The sequence below is a fragment of the Pollachius pollachius genome, assembly GCF_949987615.1.
Source record: "Pollachius pollachius genome assembly, chromosome: 2".
NCBI classification, from domain to species: Eukaryota; Metazoa; Chordata; class Actinopteri; order Gadiformes; family Gadidae; genus Pollachius; species Pollachius pollachius.
Window position 1 is genome coordinate 50685327 of NC_136935.1, and position 20088 is coordinate 50705414.

At 45.6% G+C, this 20088-nt stretch overlaps 1 protein-coding gene across 1 annotated transcript in view; it reads right to left on the minus strand.

The window, feature by feature from the left end:
* chrna8 (cholinergic receptor, nicotinic, alpha 8) overlaps positions 1-20088 on the minus strand; it is a gene marked incomplete at both ends in the record, with an annotated part of 34944 nt that overhangs the window by 11269 nt on the left and 3587 nt on the right. The window contains 5 exons of the mRNA XM_079730508.1: positions 826-993; positions 1238-1317; positions 3578-3687; positions 7169-7213; positions 13923-14062. Of these exons, the coding sequence (XP_079586634.1) occupies positions 826-993; positions 1238-1317; positions 3578-3687; positions 7169-7213; positions 13923-14062 (543 nt within the window). The remainder of the gene's footprint in view (positions 1-825; positions 994-1237; positions 1318-3577; positions 3688-7168; positions 7214-13922; positions 14063-20088) is intronic.

Genomic DNA, 20088 nt, shown 5'->3' on the forward strand with positions numbered 1-20088 from the left:
GCCGTCGCTCCTGAAAAAAACCTATTTCAAATAGTATTTGTGAATATAACATATTCCAAAGTAAATAGACTGCATTTTATGTAGTGGTTTTCTAACCAGTGGCCGCTCAAAGCGCTTAACATTCATCCATTCATGCACACATTCGCACAACGACGGCGGTGTTAACCATGCGAGGTCTTCGGGAGCAGTCAGGGTGAGGTGTCTCGCTCAGGGACACCTCAACACTCAGCTAGGAGTGCCCGGGGACGAACTAGCAACATTCCGGTTACCAGCCAACCCACCCCCTGAGTCGATATTTGTGTGATGTTGGAGTAGTGCATTGAGCTGGATTGAGTCCAGCCATGAGATGAGCATTGAGTCAATGTTGCTCTGCCCGTGTAAAATGTGATTCTGTGTTTTGGTCTACATCGTAAGAACGGTCAAAGTTGTCTCATCAAACTCAGCCGCACCCGGGTTCGAGGCCCAGGCTTCTCTTCGCCACAGGACGTGAACCACAGCCGCGGTACACACGTTAACTCGTCATCTGATGGCATGCAGACCAGGAGAAAACTCAACAAGGTGAACCGAGGGAAAGGTTCAGATGAAAAGAGATGGAGGTGGTGAGAGTAGAGGGTGAGGGCGGGGGTGAGGGTATGGGATGGGGCAGGGTTTGTGGCTGGGATGTGTATGACGGCGTATGGCGTTGACGTGTGAGGTTTGTTGCCCGTTATAGTAAACCATAAATGGAAGCTGTAGCTTTCATCTGTTTCAGATGCTCCGTGGAGCCCGTTCTCTGTAGCTCATTGAACCTGGTTTTGTCGGGGGTGTACTTGGATTCATCCTCACCCACGAGGTCCCACTCCCCGTTGGGGATGTAGGTGGAGATGTCCACGTCCATCATCTGCAGGTCCAGCAGCCAGCCGTTGTGGGTCCACGAGCCGAACTTGAGGTCGCACTTCTGCACGTCGAAGGGGAACCAGCGGACGTCGATGTAGCAGGTGCTCTTCAGGATCCCTGGAAGGAAGGAAGAGACGTCAGGGCCGGTTGAGGGGCCATAACAGACCTCCCATCTACTCTGTTTGGTGTTTTGATTGCTTTCTTCCAAAGCAACTTACAGTGAACTACATTTGTCAGAAGAAAGAGTAACAACACTATGTACCGCTGTCGGTACAGTGAGGATGTTCATAGAACCAAGTGCCAAGCACTAACAATCGCTAGGTTAACCCATTCCCCGTATACAACAGAGATAGCTTCTCACCAGGAGGGATGTACTGGCAGGCTCCTGAGGAGTTGACCAGCACGTTGGTGTGAAACGTTGCGTCGAAGCGCTCATCTGCACTGTGTTTGGGACAGAAGCACGACGTGAAACCACAGACACGGTACACACAGTATCTCAGCTTTGTGTGAGGGCACGCAGACCAGGAAACTCAATGAGAGGAGTGGAGGGAAAGATGAAGACGAAAAAGAGATGATTGAACGAAGGAGGTGGATGATCATCGTCTAAGAAGATCCTCCAATTATATTCATGCATTCAACATCTGTTGTGTGTGGGTGGAGGTGGGTCTGGGGTTTGTACGACGTTGATGTATGAGGTTTGTTGGGCATTGAAGTAAACTATAAATAAAAGCTTTGGAATACTGTGTAGAAAAACAAATTGTTTAACCGGTATGTCTTCTATTCACACGCTCCAATATCTTCCAATCGACCTACTAGCCCCTGTTGGTTGTGTTTAATACTTCTCCTAATATCTTTTTAAGCCATAAATCTTTGGCAGTATAAATAATGAACCCGAGGCCACCAGCCGTCAACTTTCTCGGGAATTGTAAAAATGGGTAAAGTTGTAAGACCACCTAATGCTCAACAAAGCAAGCTGATTCCCGCAGACGTACCACAGCTGCCTTTGACCTGTGAACCCGTCCATTTAACTTCACAGGGGGTGAAGCTAAATGGACGGGGGTGAGGAGATGCCCGGGGCGGAATAATGATCGGGTTAACTGTGGCAGAGCTCTGGAGGAAAACACACTGTCTTATCAATCTTCACTCTGCCTTGGCCTCAAAAGCCAAGGAAAAAAGTCGACGGCAAAAAGCTAAACTGTGGAAAAATCGAACCTTTCACACACTTGTTTCACTTTACTTGTGATAAAGGAAACTCAGGACCAAAACTAAAAGAACCCAAGGACTAACCCATATTACTGTCATTATGATATGATATTTTCATTATTTCATTTAGACTATATTAAGACAGTGGAACTCCTGGAACGGTACAAAAACAAAGACATAAACATCACCTATGATGTGAGTGAACCGCATGACCAAGCGATCTCGGTGACAATCTATTCCTGTTTCTGGATTATAACATCATTGATCGCCGCGGTACCGCTGCCTAATGTCTTGTATCATCACTCCCTTCGCTTTCCTCCTCTGGTTATGAATCGCTCTCCTTCACCGCCTCGCCCGTCTCCTCCGCGTTGCCTCGTGCTCACAACACGCAAAACACAACACATGTGACCGCCGAAGACACTCACACTTGCACATCCGTCTACCCCTCAACCCCAACCAAATCTTCAAGTCGCCTTGAAGCAGGCAACACCGTGCAAGCTCCATCAATCACCGGCCCGGCCCACGTATCGCCTTGTCTCGCCCTCGTTACGAACAAACCAAAATAGATAGTTTTCGGGGGGAAATGTATTTTCCCTGCAGATTGATGTACTAATTGAGACAAAGCTCTTCCTGAAGTTTTTTTACCGCGGCTGTCCCTTAAATCCGCCCTATCTTGGTCATCAGTCCGGTCACATCTGTTCCCACATAATCCAATTAATCCAATTTACTCCGGGTTCATCGTACGGCATGCCACGCCACTAGACTAGCGCACCGGCTAATACATCGAGACATTTGTCTTCCAGCCATTTAGTACATCGCATTTTTAACAGGCCACTAAGCAGTGGCTATTATACAAAAAGCAGCTACACTTCTCGAAGCCCATTGAGACCTGTACTTGGATTCTTCCCTGTGGCAATCAGCTCAATCATCTCATTAGAGGTGAGACTCCAGCCAGGGATGAAATTGGAAATTGGGGGGACTGTTTGTGTTTTCTTTCCCAGTGTGAAGGGTAAACAGAACTCAGGCAATCTATCCATGTAATAAAGAGACAATAGCGCCAATTCTCCACGGAGCCGGCTCAGTGACTAATGTATGTTTAATGGGTAATATAGGTACGCCGGAGCAGAAGAATGAGAAGGAACAAGTGATGGGGAAATAACAAGAGAGCAGGTGGAATCCCAGCAGTGCTCGCCGTGAGGTTAGGAGATGAGAGGACAGCAGAGTCGAACAAAGAGTGTATAAGAAAGCGAAGAGTCATTACACAAGACACAGGGAGTGAAGATGAGACAGGAGGTTGTATATGAGAAGAGCAGACACCAGAAGGAATACGGGAGCGATCGGGGAGGGAGCTGAGGGAGAGCAGGAGAGAGGGGAGGAGGTCCAAAGGGATCGAAGGACAAACGAGAACAGGTAAAAGTGACAAAGGGAGAGCGATGGCAGTGAAATGAAGAAGAGGAGGATGATTGCACCCAGGGAGGGGAGGAGCAGGCCACCGTACCTGTTGTACAACAGGATGTCCGGGACCCACACCTGGCTGGAGGGGAACCGGATGGTCTGCACCCCAGGGTAGTTCTCTGGGTTCCACATCAGGTAGACGTCCGTCCAGTGCTGCAGGAAAGAGTCACTAAATTATCTACATTATCTGTATGCACTTTCCCCTTCTAATTCATTGTTGTCTGTTTCAGCGGGTTGTGGGCGTCTGCGACTGGATGCCTCGACTCTCCTTGCGGTGAACCAGCCAGCACCCCATCACTGATTTAAAATGTTTCGCCTGCCTGTCTGTATTCATGTATGAATGCATGTAAATGATGGCCCCCCCCATTGCACTCCTGATCATCCCTAGAAGGAGGGGTCCCTCCCTCTACGTTCCTTCTCAAGATCTCTCTGGCCATTGGGGGGCTAGGGTCAGTGGGGTTGCCACAAACACACGACCTGTGAAGCCCTTTGAGCCTGTAGCTGTGATTAAGGGCTGTACAAATAAAATGAATTAAATTGAATTGAGGAGAGGAAGGTGGATGATAAAACCAAAAGAGAAGAGAGGGGAAGAGCAGAGGCAACAGGGCCGCTAATTACAACGAAGAATAAGAGAGAAGCTACTGTGAATGAGAGCCACCAGATTCACCTTGAAAGGGAAAACGCTGAAAAGCTGCAATAGGAAATGTTTCACTGTTATTTATCACACAGATTTCAATGCAGCTTCAGATCTACTAATCCAAGCCAACAAAGAAGAAACCGTGAAATGGAATAAATTCCCAAACAACTCGTCTGTCTAGTCTGTCTCGCTTCCAACTTCCTCTTGTTGTTTGTTCTTGTGGTGGCGTCTGCCATGTTTGTCAGGCACACCGCTACTAGCGCTGAAAGCCGGTCGCCTTGAAAGACTTTCCCCTTCAGAAACAACACTGGGACACCGCCACAACACTCCTCTGCGTATCTACAGCCCAAGGTGGCTCGTGAACAAAATGTTGTGAAACTAGTTTCCATCCTGCTGCAGGTGTGACGTATCCCCTGAGCACTACACAGGGAGAAGGTACCAGAACACATCTTCCACCTTCACTGAAGATAAACCGCCTTTCAGTGACGGGGCTATTAGTCGTACTACTGTTGGCCGTTGCTGTGCTCTGTATCTTTGGCTATGATATCGAAGCTGGACAATATGTCCTTGCCAACTTGGCACTAACTCCTGCCCGCTCACTTAAGGCAAACCCATGCGTTTCGGGGACACAGCTGAGATTTTGCATACGCTTGTGCGGTCTTCATATTTTGTACCTGGTTGGTTGCAGACCAACCAGGTCTGCAACCAACCAGGTCTGCAACCAAGGTCTGCAACCAACCAAGGTCTGCAACCAGGTCTGCAACCAACCATGGTTTATCATTGAGTTTATATATTTGTGCCAGTTAATCCGTCTGTCCCGTCTTAATTTATCGTGGTGCGGCTTTGGTTGGTGATTGTGTGAGGACTTGTTGTGAGTGGGTGTGTTCTCTGTTGATTGGTTTAGCAGGTGGCAGCTGGAGTACATCAATGTAAACAAGAGGACACACGTCCTTCCTCTTAGTAAACAAGATGTGCGTAATAGTTTGCCGTTATCTGTTTGGGGTGTTCTGCTATGTGATTCAATGCAATATCCTTTGACTGCATCAAAGAGCTGTGTGGATTTCACATCCTCATACACATCCAATATCCAAGAGTGTAAAGCACATATCCCAGTTGATATAGCACATATCCCAGTTTATATTTCAAATATCCCAGTTTATATCTCAAATATCCCAGTTTATTTAGCACATATCCCAGTTTATATAGCACATATCCCAGATTATATAGCGCATATCCCAGTTTATATAGCGCATAACTCAGTTTATATAGCACATATCCCAGTTTATATAGCACATATCCCAGTTTATATAGCGCATATCCCAGCTAATATAGCACATATCCCATTTTATATAGCACATATCCCAGTTTTTATAGTGCATATCCCAGTTTATATAGCGTATATCCCAGTTGATATAGGGCATATCTCAGTTTATATAGCACATAATCCCAGTTTATATATCACATTTCCCAGAGTATATTACTCTGTGTGCTGTAAACCTGTTTAGTAAAGATCATGCAGCTTCGACTCCCCTAATGTGAAACCATGCAGCTGCTAATTAATGATTCAATTATACGACAGATCATCCACTAGCAACAATCCACTTTAAATTTCCATACGTTGTGGGACATATGTTCTCGGTCATGCAGATAATCTCTTACACGCTGGATTTGGCATGTTGTGCCCCTTGTGGTTGGCTGCTAGAAAGCCATATCTTTTCATGTCTCATTGGCTCCAATAACCCAGATATCAGCCAGCCAGATTTCTAACGAGGCCAACGCAGAGCTTTGGTGCCAGGAACAGATTAACAGAATATTATGCTACGTGGTAACATCTGTGTAATAAAGGGATTTCGTTTTTTTTCCACATTGTTTTTTCAAGTGTCACTAATTTAATGAAAATAGAGTGGAAAGCGTGACATTCCCTCGAACTGAAGGCGAGAGGGTCTGTCGGAGAGATTAGTGTTTGAAATGGTCAGTTCTTAAAAAAGGTCAAATGAAAGTCCAGTTGGTGGTTGATAGCAGCTCTAAATCCTACTGCAGCACCATCTGCAACGGGGACAAATGTTGATCTAGCTTCATCAGTTTACGACCGAACAACCATGCGGCCTTTAACAATCAGATGTGTGTATACCACACTGCAGCCTAATGAGCGTTCTATATGCAATACGACAGCTTAATCCAGGAAGAAGTCTGTTTTTAACGAAGATTAACAACCAAGTTATCTAAGGGACGCCGAATGAATGGAGGTCCAACCGTAAGGCCTTTAATCATCTTTAATGCATTGTGCTGTCAAATCAACATTTCCCAGTCGTTAATGTGAACTGGCTGTACAAGAGGCTCCGGCAGGTAATGGTTAAATATTTAACCACCACCTGAATACATTCATTCCAGCTGCAGATTGTGAGCCATCTGAGCCACAACACCACAGCAAATACCAGTATGACAAGGTGGCCACCTTTATAATGGATTTCTTGTTGCATCTACAATTCTTGGGGACTTTCTCTTTCTCTCTAATTATCTTCATATAGAGTACAAAGATGTTTATTTAACATTTCTACAATATCAAGTTTCTGTGTGTGTGTGTGTGTGTGCGTGTGTGTGTGTGTGTGTGTGTGTGTGTGTGTGCGTGCGTGCGTGCGTGTGTGTTAGTAGATCAAAACATTAACTTATGCACAAACCAAAAACTCACAGAAAACCAATCAATAATTCAGAGCTTTGGAAATTGCCCATAATGGAACATCTCTTACATTAACACGAAATCATTGGCTGTGTTAAATCTGACGCAGCGCCAAACAATTTCTGCACATTATAAATTGCCATAAATATAAACTATTATTCTGCACCGTGTATATCCTTGTCAGAGAGAGTGGTAAAAGAAGAACTTTAAATATATTCCGGTTCACACACGAGTGCAGTTTTGCCGTAAAGTGAACTCTGAGAGAAAATTGAAAACCTGATGGAGTGGCGGCACGATGGACTGCTGGCAGACGGACTCACCAGTTGCAGCCAAGCGTTGGTGATCATCACCTGGTTCTTTTCATCCTGGAAGGGAAAGGAAGAAACCATTACATTACCTCACACCACTAAAGAGGAGGCATTGAAGATGGATGGTAAACTACCGCCATGACCTCCGGGTAAATTGAGGAGAGTAGCAGCGCAGACTGCTCCACTCACAGACACACCTGGGATGTCACGTTCAAACCACGGCCCGGTTTCCCCATAACGTCCACTCTTAGCGCCAACGAGACTCCTACGTTTAGACTTATCGAGGTTGTTTACCTCAGAGCGATGCTCTGTAAATGAGGCTATTGTTTTGCAACGTCAGTTGTAAAATTAGATGCCTTTTAGTTATTTTTATGATCCAACCTGGTCCTTACAACATAATAAAACAACATAACGATTATGTGAGAGAGAGAGAGAGAGAGAGAGAGAGAGAGAGAGAGAGACTTGGAGAGAAATGTGTTGAATTTATCGATTCCACATTGAAATTCCTCCAATTTGAACTTGCAGAAATGTCATGCTATTCTCCTTTCACAGGGACGTGTCATCCTGCAGTCTGGTAGTGAAGGCAGGCGAAGGGACTGAATGAAAGTACAGAAGTATACGGGTTCAATAGAGAAAGACGCAGACAGATGGTTGAGGTGGAGATGAAGAGCGAGACAAGGTTAGAGCTCCTCCGGAGTGGAAGGAAGGAACAGGGGGTTGCTATTGGCTAAGGAGGAGGCAAATTAATTCATTCGGTTTGGCTTTTAAGGGAGAGGAATTCAGACAAGGTGTGATGCGGGAGCGTTTGTGTTACTAATGGTGTACGACAATTAGGTGACTTTAGGTTCGGTGTGTGACGCCTGCACAGCACACACACACGCGCACGCATGCACGCACACACACACACACACACACACACACACACACACACACACACACACACATCACCGCACGTGTGTGCTTTGATGTGTTGCCTCTCTCCTACTTCAAACAATATTATCGCACCTGCTCTTCATCATGGGCTGATAAAGGCATCGCCTGTGTGTGTGTGTGTGTGTGTGTGTGTGTGTGTGGGTGGGCGTGAGTGCGTGTGTGTGGGTGTGTGGGTGAGTGTGTGCGTGTGTGTGTATGCACAGGCGTGTGTGGAATGGGAATCCTGTTACGAGGTTGATAGTCAGATGATGGCTGATAGTATGGATCCAATTATCTGCATACAGAGTACAGAGGTGTTTATTTAACATTTCTCCAATATCCAGTTTGTGTGTGTGTGTGTTTGTGTGCATGTGTGTTTGCGTGTGCGAGCAATCGAGAGAGAGTGTGTGTGAGTGCATGTGCGTGTGTCTCTGCATAGCTGGTTTTCTATATTCATGCCTCCTGCCAACACTGTTATCATTTTCATCACTTTGCCAGAGGTTAAAGCTGTAAAGCAGCAACATCAAAATTCAGAGAGTGTGCTACACTTCTCAAATTCAAAGCACAGTGACATCACCCTCAACCCCACCAACCCCTCTCCCACCACCACCCACCGCCCCATATCCACAATCATGGCTCCACCCGCAGCCTTCATCACCACCCTCACCACCACCCCCACCCCCAACACCACTTACAGCTACACCCCTGTTCCTGTTCAGGCTCGTGTCATTCCCACTTCTTCCTCTGTCCCATCAGATCAGCCCCTGTCCTCTCTGACCCTCTCCTCCCCGTCTCAAAGCTCATCGGAATAGAGCAGCCTTCCATTGTGATAGTCTCAAAGTCTCCCTGGCTGTGTGTGTGTGTGCGCGTGTGTGTGTGTGTGTGTGTGTGTGTGTGTGTGTGTGTGTGTGTGTGTGTGTGTGTGTGTCAGGGTAGTGAGCCTTCCCAATCTGTTAGGCAGATCTGAAGTGTCAAGGTGTCCTCACTTTGTGCTCAGCCTCTCTTTTGTGCTGTTCTGCAGGGCCTGCCTCCACACACAATGGCTGGAAAGGCCTGCTGTAATCCCTGACAGATCTGAGCGGATGGCTTCACAGTTCCAGGGTGACTTGACAGACGTTGTGTAGCCTTGCTTTTTATCTCGTCTCTGATATGGTGTCCAACTAAAAGTGAAACCTGTTATTGTCTCATCAGCGACATGACAAAGAGATAACAGCTGGTAGTGTTAAAATAGCAATGGATCCTGTTAAGAGATGGTTTGTATTTCACTTCTGTTTTTTAAATCATTGGACAAAAAAGGAAAGGAAACAGTCCAGTGGTATAGATATATTAATGAAACCAAAAAGCAGATAGGTTGTTTTTAAGAAACTTGTGTTTCTGATATTTTAGAAACAAACTAACAACTCTAAAAACCCAGATAAATTCAGCAGCTTTCTATTTAATGTTTTAGTACTACAGAAATACTCTTCAAGTTCTTTCATTATCTTTAATATAGCGACATGGCTAGGACATTACAGAAGAAGCGCATAGAAAGTAATTTCTTGAATGTCTTCATGTTTTAATGATGACCCTTCCTCTGGATTTCCTCAGCTAGAGTTTCTCAGTCTGGCTGGATAAGAATAACCATATGGAACCTTCTAACTAATTGGCCTGCGTGCTTGTGTGTGTGTGTGTGTGTGTGTGTGTGTGTGTGTGTGTGTGTGTGTGTGTGTGTGTGTGTGTGTGTGTGTGTGTGTGTGTGTGTGTTGTCCTCCCATCACGCGCTCGGCCTCAGACTGTAGGCCACCTCTGTCCTCATTTCCATAGCGGCGATCTAATCAGAGCCAGATGGACCGTCAGGTCAAACAAGCCGTTTACACAATTCACCAAAACACACCAAAAACTACAACATAGTTGCAGAAAACACAAAAATGATTCTGAAAAGTGCACAATCACCCCAATAACACTGACCAATTTGTCCTATGTTTTTAACGACTAAGTAACCGATGCAATAAAACAACATATGTAATGTAATATTTGAAATGTGGTAGAGATTTAAAATAACAATGGTTCTGGGTTGAAATGTGTCTCTATTAGGTGTGGCAACCCGGCCTTGGCCAATTAATAGCCTGCTTCTCCACTCATTCGGGGCTCTCTCAGCCATGTGGCTCGGGCAAGGAGAAACCGGGACACGACCGTCGATTCCTCCCAGGATTTCCGTTCTTTGTGTTTTTTTCAGTGGGAGACTTTGTTTGATTATGTGTTGTTAAAACGTGCCTTTTTGGTTTTGTCCAGCGAAGTTGTGTCCTGTTTGGGAGAAGGTTGTTCGCTCACCGTGTCGAGTTGCCACATAGGGTAAGCTAATTCCATGAGAAAGGCACACCTTTATCATGGCCTCGAATTAGCCCCTGTCCCCAAAACATTCATTTACATTTAGCGGACGCTTTTAGCCAAAGCGACTTGCATTGTCACACATGCACACACCGACGGCGGAGTTCTCTGCGTCTTGTTCAGGGACACCTTGACGCTCGCCGGGGATCGAACTAGCAATTCAACCTGCTCGGAGCTAAACCGACCCCACATATACAACAAAACAATACCTTCACTGCCTACTAGCAGAAATGTTGTAAACAACCGATGCTACCAGAGAAAAGCACATCCAGGCCAGCCCATAATAGTCAGTGAACAACAGCAGAGAGAGAGCCAGGACACAGCAGCTGGCTGGGAGCGTGTCTGTTTGCCGATGGAGAGGAACGCGCTATCCTCAGCTACCTATCTTTAGCCTGTTCCTCCCCGGGCCTTTGAGACCCATCGGCACCAGGTTTGTAATCACGGAGCCGCATGCTGAGAGCCATAGAGAGAGGGACTCTGCTTATCTGGTCATAGCACTTGAAATTAAACGATGAGCTTTTCTGATTGTAGGTCACTATGATAACGTCCGACCGTGTGATTAAAGTTTAGTTTTACGGTAATACACTTCTGTTTGTTGATCCTTTGGCTTTTGTCTTTAGCGCAATGTGCAAATTCCTATCAGGTTGAGAGACACTGTGTAGATTAAACGATGCAATTATCGCAGAGTGCATTCAACCGGCACTATGTCACTTCTAATCCAAGGATTTTGTTCTCTCTAAATCGATTTGGTCTGTGGAACTGTTTATTGCAAAATACAGGTTTAGGTTGATGGCATGTGATGGCAGTAGTTCAAATAAGTTCACATTTTCGTCTGTTTATTTTCTATTTCCAAACCTTATTTAATGCCTCAGGTTGTTTCGGTTTGTTTAACCAATCGGAACCGTCTTACTATCAATCTTCACAAAGTACTCAGCTGGATTGCGGAGTGCGATCTTCCCATCACTCGATTAGACTATTAACGCGCTACTACGATTATCATGGCGCAGACGTGAGCGGGCTTGTGACAGAGTGGGTGGGTGGGGGGGAGAGGGCTGTCTCCAGACGCGCAGGGGGGTGTGACGGTTGGTGGTTCTTGGATGAGTGCCCGGGAGGGCTGGGCTGACAGGCCGTGTGTAGTTTAGCGAGGGGATAGGTGCATTAAAAGCGCTCCGGTGTCGGAGGCGAACGGAGGCGATGGGAGGTGAGGCAGAGGGCAGACGTGTGAGGAGCAGCACGCCAGATGGGTTCTGACAGGAAACGTATACCTAATGTGGTAGGATTTGGTTTTATGCTTTAATGTGCTGATGGCATGGAACAACGTGAGAAAAGGAAAAGTACGAGAGAGGCATGGAGGGAGCTGGAAAGGCTGGTGGTTAGTGTTAGTCCAAGCCCAAAGGTTTTGGGTTCGAGTCCCAAAACCTTTGGGCTACTGTCATTTACAATCAGGGCATTTAGCAGATGCTTTTATCCAAAGCGACTTACAATAAGTACATTTGTCATAAGAAGAGAAATAATATATCGCTGTCGGTACAGTAAGGACATTCATAGAACTAAGTGCCAAGCACTAACAATTGTTAGGTGTACCTGAGGAAGATGCGTGAAAAATGTATTATTTTATAAGATGTGTTGGATAAAACTAAATGGTGAATAGAAGAATGCTAAATGGTGAATAGAAGATGAATGTTTGCATGTGAGTTTGAGTGTGTTTAAAGGTGTCATTCCCTGAGAAACTGTTTAATCTTGTTCCTTTTGAAATAAGATAGGTCACCCGGAGTTACATATGCATGCTGAACGTGAAAATGTTCTTCTACCTCGATTATCTGCATTAGCAAATGAAAGAAAAACGATGCATAAACAGGCAAATTAGAAAAGCCTCACCAACTGACGTCAGTTGGTGAATTAGCATTCATGGCCTCGCCCACCTTGGCTTGTGACAGCCAACGGGAAGACATCCCTCTCTGGAAGCTTAATTGATTTTATTACTGTGACGGACAGTGCTGTTAGCCAATCAGAGGATAGACATTTGCATGTCATGAATATTCACGAGTAAGAGCCCAAATCCTGTCGTTCCTCCCCGCCCACCTCCTCTACCACACTAGAACAGCGTGGAAGGAGCACCGGAGCATTTCTAGTGACCACCGCAAAATTAATGAAAAAACAATGCAATGACAGCTTTAACTTTTTCCCAATATGTGGTAAATCACTCTTCTAAACTCACATCCTGCCGACAGTGTGAGGGGGATGGTGCACTGCGATGAACCACAAGTTAATGCAGACTGGGACCAAGACAATCAAGGGTAGTGAATCTAACCATCAAGGACTAGAGCTCCTGGAAGCAGTTATCTTTGGACTGTTGTTAACCGATCTTATCCTCTACTCACACTTCACGGATATGCATGCATTTGCGGCCATTTGAAATTGAATGAGATTAGGGTTTATTTTTGCCTCTGATTCGGGGCATTGTGTGAAATTGGAGATGGCTGTCTGGTGCCTTGTGGGTAAGAGTGGGAGAGAAAGGGTCTGGGCTTGATAATAACTACCCGGTTCTCCTGTCTACTTCGTTATATTGCTCCTTAGGACATCTGGAGCATCGTCCGTTGGAAGAACACATCAGCTCCTCATCATCTCCTCTCTCTCTGTCCGAATGTGTACTGTATCAGCATGTTAGTGTTAGGAGGAGTAACAGCCACCTTTGTAAACCAAGCAACACAATATGTGGCTGGGTTTATTAGTGTATACTGCAGTCTATCGTTGTGTAGTGTAGCCTACAACAGTCAACTATAATGTATATAACTATGATGTTTGTCACACCTAAAGCCATTCAGATGATATGCAGTGACTGTCATGAAGTAAAACAGAAAGTAAGACCTTGACAGGAGAAAGGAGAAAGGAGTCGCTCCTAACAGAGGAAAACCCAAATGAAGAGTGAAATGAAAACTGAAAGAAGACAACATTCTTTCTGTTTGGTTCGGGGGCAGTGGCTCGCAGCATCGACAACAACTAGACAAAGGAATCCGACAAGAAATACGATTCTGATCTCCTTCACCCTGTTTATCCTCCTCTGCCATCCCTCTGTCCTCTTCTGCCTCTCCGGTTCAATGCGTGCAGCTCTTGGTAAAACACCAATAAACACACATTGAACTCACCGTTGAACCCACGCCAACCAAGATATACACCGATAGACAGACAGATGGACGTACGGACGGATAGAATTATGGCCAGACAGACGAACATATTGACAAACAGACAGACAGACAGACAGGCAGACAGACAGGTCGGACAGACAGACAATCAGACGGACGGACGGACAGACAGACAGACAGACAGACAGACAGACAGACAGACAGACAGACAGACAGACAGACAGACAGAGATAGAGACAGGCAGGCAGACAGAAAGACGGACGGACGGACGGACGGACAGACAGACAGACAGACTGAGAGAGACAGGCAGGCGGACGGACGGACAGACAGACAGACAGACCCACCACGTCGATGATCTGCAGCAGGGTGAGGCCCAGCTCCACCACGATGGGGGCGGAGTCGTTGTGGACGGGGCGCTCCAGCCGGTTGTAGTTGACCATCAGCTCCCTGTAGAGCTTCCTCTGGTACACACCGCCATGACACCCTGGGGAGAGGGGGAGAGAGGGGAGACAGGCGGAGGGAGGGAGGGAGAGGGGGGGAGGGGAGGGAGGGAGAGAGGAGGGAGAGAGAGAGGGGGGGAGACAGGGGGAGGGAGGGTGAGAGAGAGGGGGAGGGAGAGAGAGAGGGGAGGGGGAGAGGGAGGGAGAGAGAGGGGGGGGAGGCAGAGGGGGAGAGAGAGGGGGAGACAGGGGGAGGGAGGGAGAGAGGGGGGAGAGAGAGAGGGAAGGGAGCGAGAGGGGGAGAGAGAAGGGGAGACAGAGGGAGGGAGGTAGAGGGAGGGGGGGAGAGAGAGAGGGGAGGGAGGGAGAGGGAGGGAGGGGAGGGAGGGAGAGGGGGAGAGAGAGGGGGAGACAGGGGGAGGGAGGGAGAGAGAGGGAGGGAGAGAGAGAGAAATAGAGACAGACAGGCAGACAGAGAGAAAACAAGAGAGAGATGGAGACAGACAGGCAGACAGACGGACAGAAAGAGCAACAGAGAGAAAGAGATGATGGTGGCGTCGGTCATGATGATGGTGATGATGATGATGATGATGATGATGATGATGGGGTAGTAATCAGGAATATGAAAAAGAGCGAGGGCAAAGGAAAGGAGTGGACAGTAGTGAGGGAGAGAAGAAGGGAAGGAGGAGACAGGTGGCAGAGGTAGAAGGGAGAGGAGCGGGGAAGGGATTGATGAAGGAAAGGAGGACGAGATGAGATGATCGAGGGTTGGAGGAGAGGAGCGGGGAAGGGATTGATGAAGGAAAGGAGGACGAGATGAGATGATCGAGGGTTGGAGGAGGGGAGAGGGGGAAGCATTGAAGATTACACAGCGGGGGAAAACGTTTGAGGGAGGAATAAGGGAAGTGATTAACCATACTTGCGTAACTTAGCGCTGCTATCAATATTAAACAGCACTTTAACACACTCACTTTTAAACACTTGCTTAAAGAGATTCATTAACATGGAATGTTGATAAATGAATCAATGCCACCGTTGTGAGCAGTCCTGAATTAATGAATTGTGCGCGACAATGCCGACGCATCACACAAAATCCCGAAGGAATACCAAAGAGCATGCAATCTGCTGAAAGAAGTAATATCACAGGGAGAATTGTGCCTGTAATCACTCCTATTCTGCGTCTCTTGTGCTCATTAGGCCTCGTTCAGGGTTCACACAGGAAGGCTTTCAGTCACAGCATGGGTATGAAATCTCTCCCAGGTACACTCGTTCTCCTGTCTCTTCTCCAGCTCTCTGTCTCTTCTTTGAACTCTTCTCTCTAACTTTTCCTTTTTCTTCTTAGTGTCTTTCAGAATTGAACAAATCTAATAAAGTAAACCTAAATGGGAATCCAATGAAAACCGGTTTGATAAAAATAGGATAGAATCGGATATGATATAATGTAGATCTTCTCCATATGCCGAAATGTTTGTGGATTTGTAAAGACCCAGATAAATCAAATCATGAATGCACATTTTCCTTATTACTAGACTCCCATCAGCACCCTTACACTGGATGCCTGCTGTGCCTTCCTGTGTGTGCGTGCACGCCTGCCTGCGTGCCTACCTGCATGCCTGCCTGCGTGCCCCCCCCCCCCCCATCAACCTCTCCGCCCTGTCTTACTTCCTCAGGTCTCAGCAGACAGGCTCTCCGTGTCCCTTATTCAAGCTCAGATGTCGTCTCAGCGCGTCTCGGTGTTTACGGAGTGACAGCCGAGGCGTGAGCGTCAAGCTCAGAGCTGACGCATGGTTGGCTACTCGGCTGAACGGGCCGGGACACTAAACAAAGCGAGCGCCTGCCTTGTTTATCAGCGTGTAAGTCACGCGGCTTGTGCAGGGGACCCAGAGAATCTGGGATAATGCGGCAGAGCGTGTGACTGAGAGCCGTTGCGTCATCTGGAGAGGATGAGGTGAACAGGTTTTTTTTTTTTTTTTTTGGTTTCCATGCGTCCGTCAAAGAAGAGAGAAATGAAAGATTTGCCGAGGTCGAAGCTCATTTGTTAATTGGTGTGCGCTGTATTGCGCTAGTGTTTACCCCTTCCAGCTGTTCCCAATCAGGTACAATAGGCTTTGATTACACTTTGCACAAAACATTGCCTTCCTTTAGTTATTTTCCTTTTAGAACCAACCTTCGTTTTGCTTTCTGCATATTGTTTGCCAGCACACTTATCCCTGCAAGTCTGCATAAATTTGTCCAAACAAATGCTTAAACAAATAATCAAAACTTTTTGTTAGTTCTTTTCATGCTTTATTTAATCCGTCTTGCAATTGCCCTGATTAAAACATTTAAGGTCTGTTGCATATCCAGAATATGATTTTTCCTTCCATCAACTCCATCCGCCTTTCAATCAACTCTCTTCTTCTGTCGTATTGATCTAGCCCAGTGATCCACCTCTTACTCCTTAGAAATGCTCCCAGACAACACTGCTCCCCACCTCCCTCCCTGTAATCTATCCCACACAATGGACAACGCTTTCTCCCATCCGCCACTGTCACTGACTCCGGGAGGATGCCATCTCTACAGATTACCTTTTACCTTTACATTTTCATTTACATTCAGGGAATTTAGCAGACGCATTTAGCAGACGCATTTAGCAGACGCTTTTATCCAAAGCGGCTTACAAGTACATTTGTCAGAAGAAAGAGAAACAATATATCTCTGTCAGCACAGTGAGGATTTTCATAGAACCAAGGGCCAAGCACTAACAATCACCTGGTTAACCCATTCCCACTGTACAACAAAGATAGCTAGGATAATATGCTACACGATGCTAAGTACTATTTTTAAGTGCCAGGACGTAAAACGTACAATGAGTGCATACGAGGGTCGTGGGGGCATTAGTGGGGTGGGGGAGGCAATGGAGAGTCTAGGGGAACTCTGAACAAGGGAGTCTTGAGCCTTTTGCGGAAGCTGGTGAGCGACACCCGGTCCTGACGTCGGCAGGGAGCTCGCTCAACCACTGCGGTGTCGATACAGTAGATGCAAATGACTACGTTTCTGAGAACACAAATCCCAGTCGTATTCCCAAATGCAGCTGGAAGACCCTATTCTGGAACAATACAATCTGAATATTTACATGCGATGAATAAAAGAAAGAAACATCAATCCTAATACAACTTTGAAATATTATGCACAGAATAAAACGTGGACAAGAAAAAAAAAAGCATAAGCCAATAAAAATACGGCCCAAAAGACACAGCTCCGATGCAAACAATATTTTGGAGGGTTTCTAAGGTTCTAAGGAGCACACTGCGTGACCATAGGAAGCCTAACGATGCACACCTGGTCTCCTCTAGTCGTTAGTGTGGATACACGGCTGGACAAGAATGACCTATAGCTGGGAGGCTGTGTGTAGGCTCTGAGGAAGGAGATCTGGGGCCCTTCTAAAATGGGCTATAAGAAGGGATTACTCAGAGCCGCCAAAAGGTATTATTTCTTAATCTGCGTCTCAGGGAAAAGGCCGAGATGAACCGAGCTTGGACAGGTTATTGTTCAGTGGGAGCTTTTGGTGAGACATCCAGTGTTATGGTCAGTCAGGCAGTTGAGAAATAATCATTAAGTAAAGCGCATATATTTATGTGTATCTTCTAACATAAATGGATATGGTGAATAATGTGAAGTAATGGGAGAATACAACTGCAGAAATCTATTTGGCCCCATATTGAACCTTGCAGCACACCCTACTTAGTAGGGACAAAGAAACATACTATGATCTACAGTGCAACAAATGCTGCAAATACTTCACAATAGAGCATCGTCGTTTGAGCAGCAGTGGTATGTGTCAGGTGGAAAAAGGCTGGAGGTTGATAAGATTGTTACTGACTTTAATAGATTCAGCAGGGTTTCCAAGTTGACGTGTGCAGTGGCAAGACACAGCACTCCTGCACCGAATACGTGAATCGTGGCAGCAAGGGAATACCATTGGATGTTCTGTCGGTTCTATCATATCATCTGAATGTTCTCATGATTATTGATTGTTGCATCCTTGAAAGCTTTCACTAGCAAGCTTTATGATCATCACTCTGAAGATTGAGGTAATTTCTCTTCCACTTGAAGGGAGGGAGTTTAACCGGCATTCCCTTTGCTTAAAAGCTGCAATTAAATCAAGGTTAGTTGGATAATTACTATATCTAACAAAAAGCGTTCTTCGGTCGTAAAGAAGGTTGGAGTGTACTCAAATTAAATAGTGTGTGACCTAAGAAGACCGTGGCTGGATAATAAAAAGAAAAGTGAATTAGGAGAGAAATCAGAGTATATCGCAAGGGTCCGGCACAGAGCCCTTATCAAGAGTTGCTAGGCAGAACCAGGAAGGGTAAAGGAAGCAATGACATTTAGAAAATGCACAACAGCAATAACAAATAAATCTCAGGGTGATCAGACATCCTGCGTTATTCCATTACTATAACTCACAAGTAACTCGCTGCAGGGCAACATTGCTGATGGTGCTACTGGGTGATCAGGAGAAGCAGGTGAGTGGTGCTTCTTATTCTGCTCTGTATCTTTCCTCCTCTCTCCCCTTAGTCCCGTCTCCATCTGCGTTAATTAGTTATTTGTGTTCCAGTGTGTTCTCAGACGTCTCCCTAAGTTGTCCCTGAGATGTGCTCTTTATGTGTGTTCTTTGTCGTCGTCTTTGCATTTTTCATTCGCCGATCTAGTTTTCGAGTTTATTTTCCTGTTTCCTGTTCATTGAATGTTCGTTTTTTTTGACCGTGAAAGTTCTTGATCTCCAGTCTACAAACACTACAATGTTGATCTAAAGGGCAAGGCTGCCTTCCAAGACTATGAATATCCGTGACAGATACATGACCCTTTATCACTGGCATGTATACACGTTACATGTTTAACACTAGTGAAATACATACATTTGTATATCACTATATTGACAAACATATGTATGCATTCATGTATAAATCTAGTGTTCTATATGCATATGTATATCAATCAGTCAGTACTGATAGCTGTTTGTCGCTTTATCACTGACAGATATATAAATATATATATATATATACACATACGTATGTATGTATGTATGTATGTATGTATGTATGTATGTATGTATGTATGTATGGATGTATGTATGTATGTATGTATGTATGTATGTATAACACTAGTGATATAAATACATTTGTTTGTCTCTTTATCTCTGACAGATGTATAAACATATTTATAACAATAGTGTTATGCATACATATCATCTGTCAGTACTGATAGATGTATGTCTCCTTATCCCTGACAGCTATATATATCAGTGGAGGCAGTGAGGAGAAGGAGGAAGATCCTCCTTAACATTGTTAGAATAAAAAAGAGAATAAAAAATGTAGATTGCCCAGACTACTGTAATGAATTAATGCCCTTAAATATGACTACTATAATGCCTTTGAATATATTATGTTCGTTTCCCTGGGTAAAGGGACATTAGCACCCTATCGCCTATTGACAATTACTTCAGGGAGGAAGGTCCTCCCTCAGCTGCCGTTGACTCCCGTTAATTTCCCCGAAAATACTGGCGGCCGGTGAATAACATGGGTTTTAATGGGAGAGAGGAGGAAAGTCCTCCTCTGAGTGGGTGTGACCTCAAGGCGTCTGATTCGCGCAAAAGTCTATTGGCACTGCGCTATGAACCAATAAGCAGGATCCGTGGCTGGTGAGCAGTGTTGCCAGATTGGGCAGATTTCCCACCCAATTGGGCTACTTTTAACCACGTTAGGCTGGAAGAATTATCATTGGGCGGGAAATCTGCCCAATCTGGCAACGCTGTCGATAACAAACCCGCTCTGCCTGCATGGCCGCTCAGTCTAAGAGACGCAAAGCAGGTGAAATCATCTGAAGGATAACGAGATTCTAACATTTGCGAATAAAGTCTACAATGGAAACATTGGAAACATAGAATATTGTTCATTTTTAATTACACAAAGCATTCCATTCATTGAGTTACAGTGCTAAGTTAGCGACCAAAGAAAAAGGTAGACCACTTCACAAAATCGAGATCACCAAAAGTAATGGCAACGTCAGTGTTGTGGGTGCTACATGG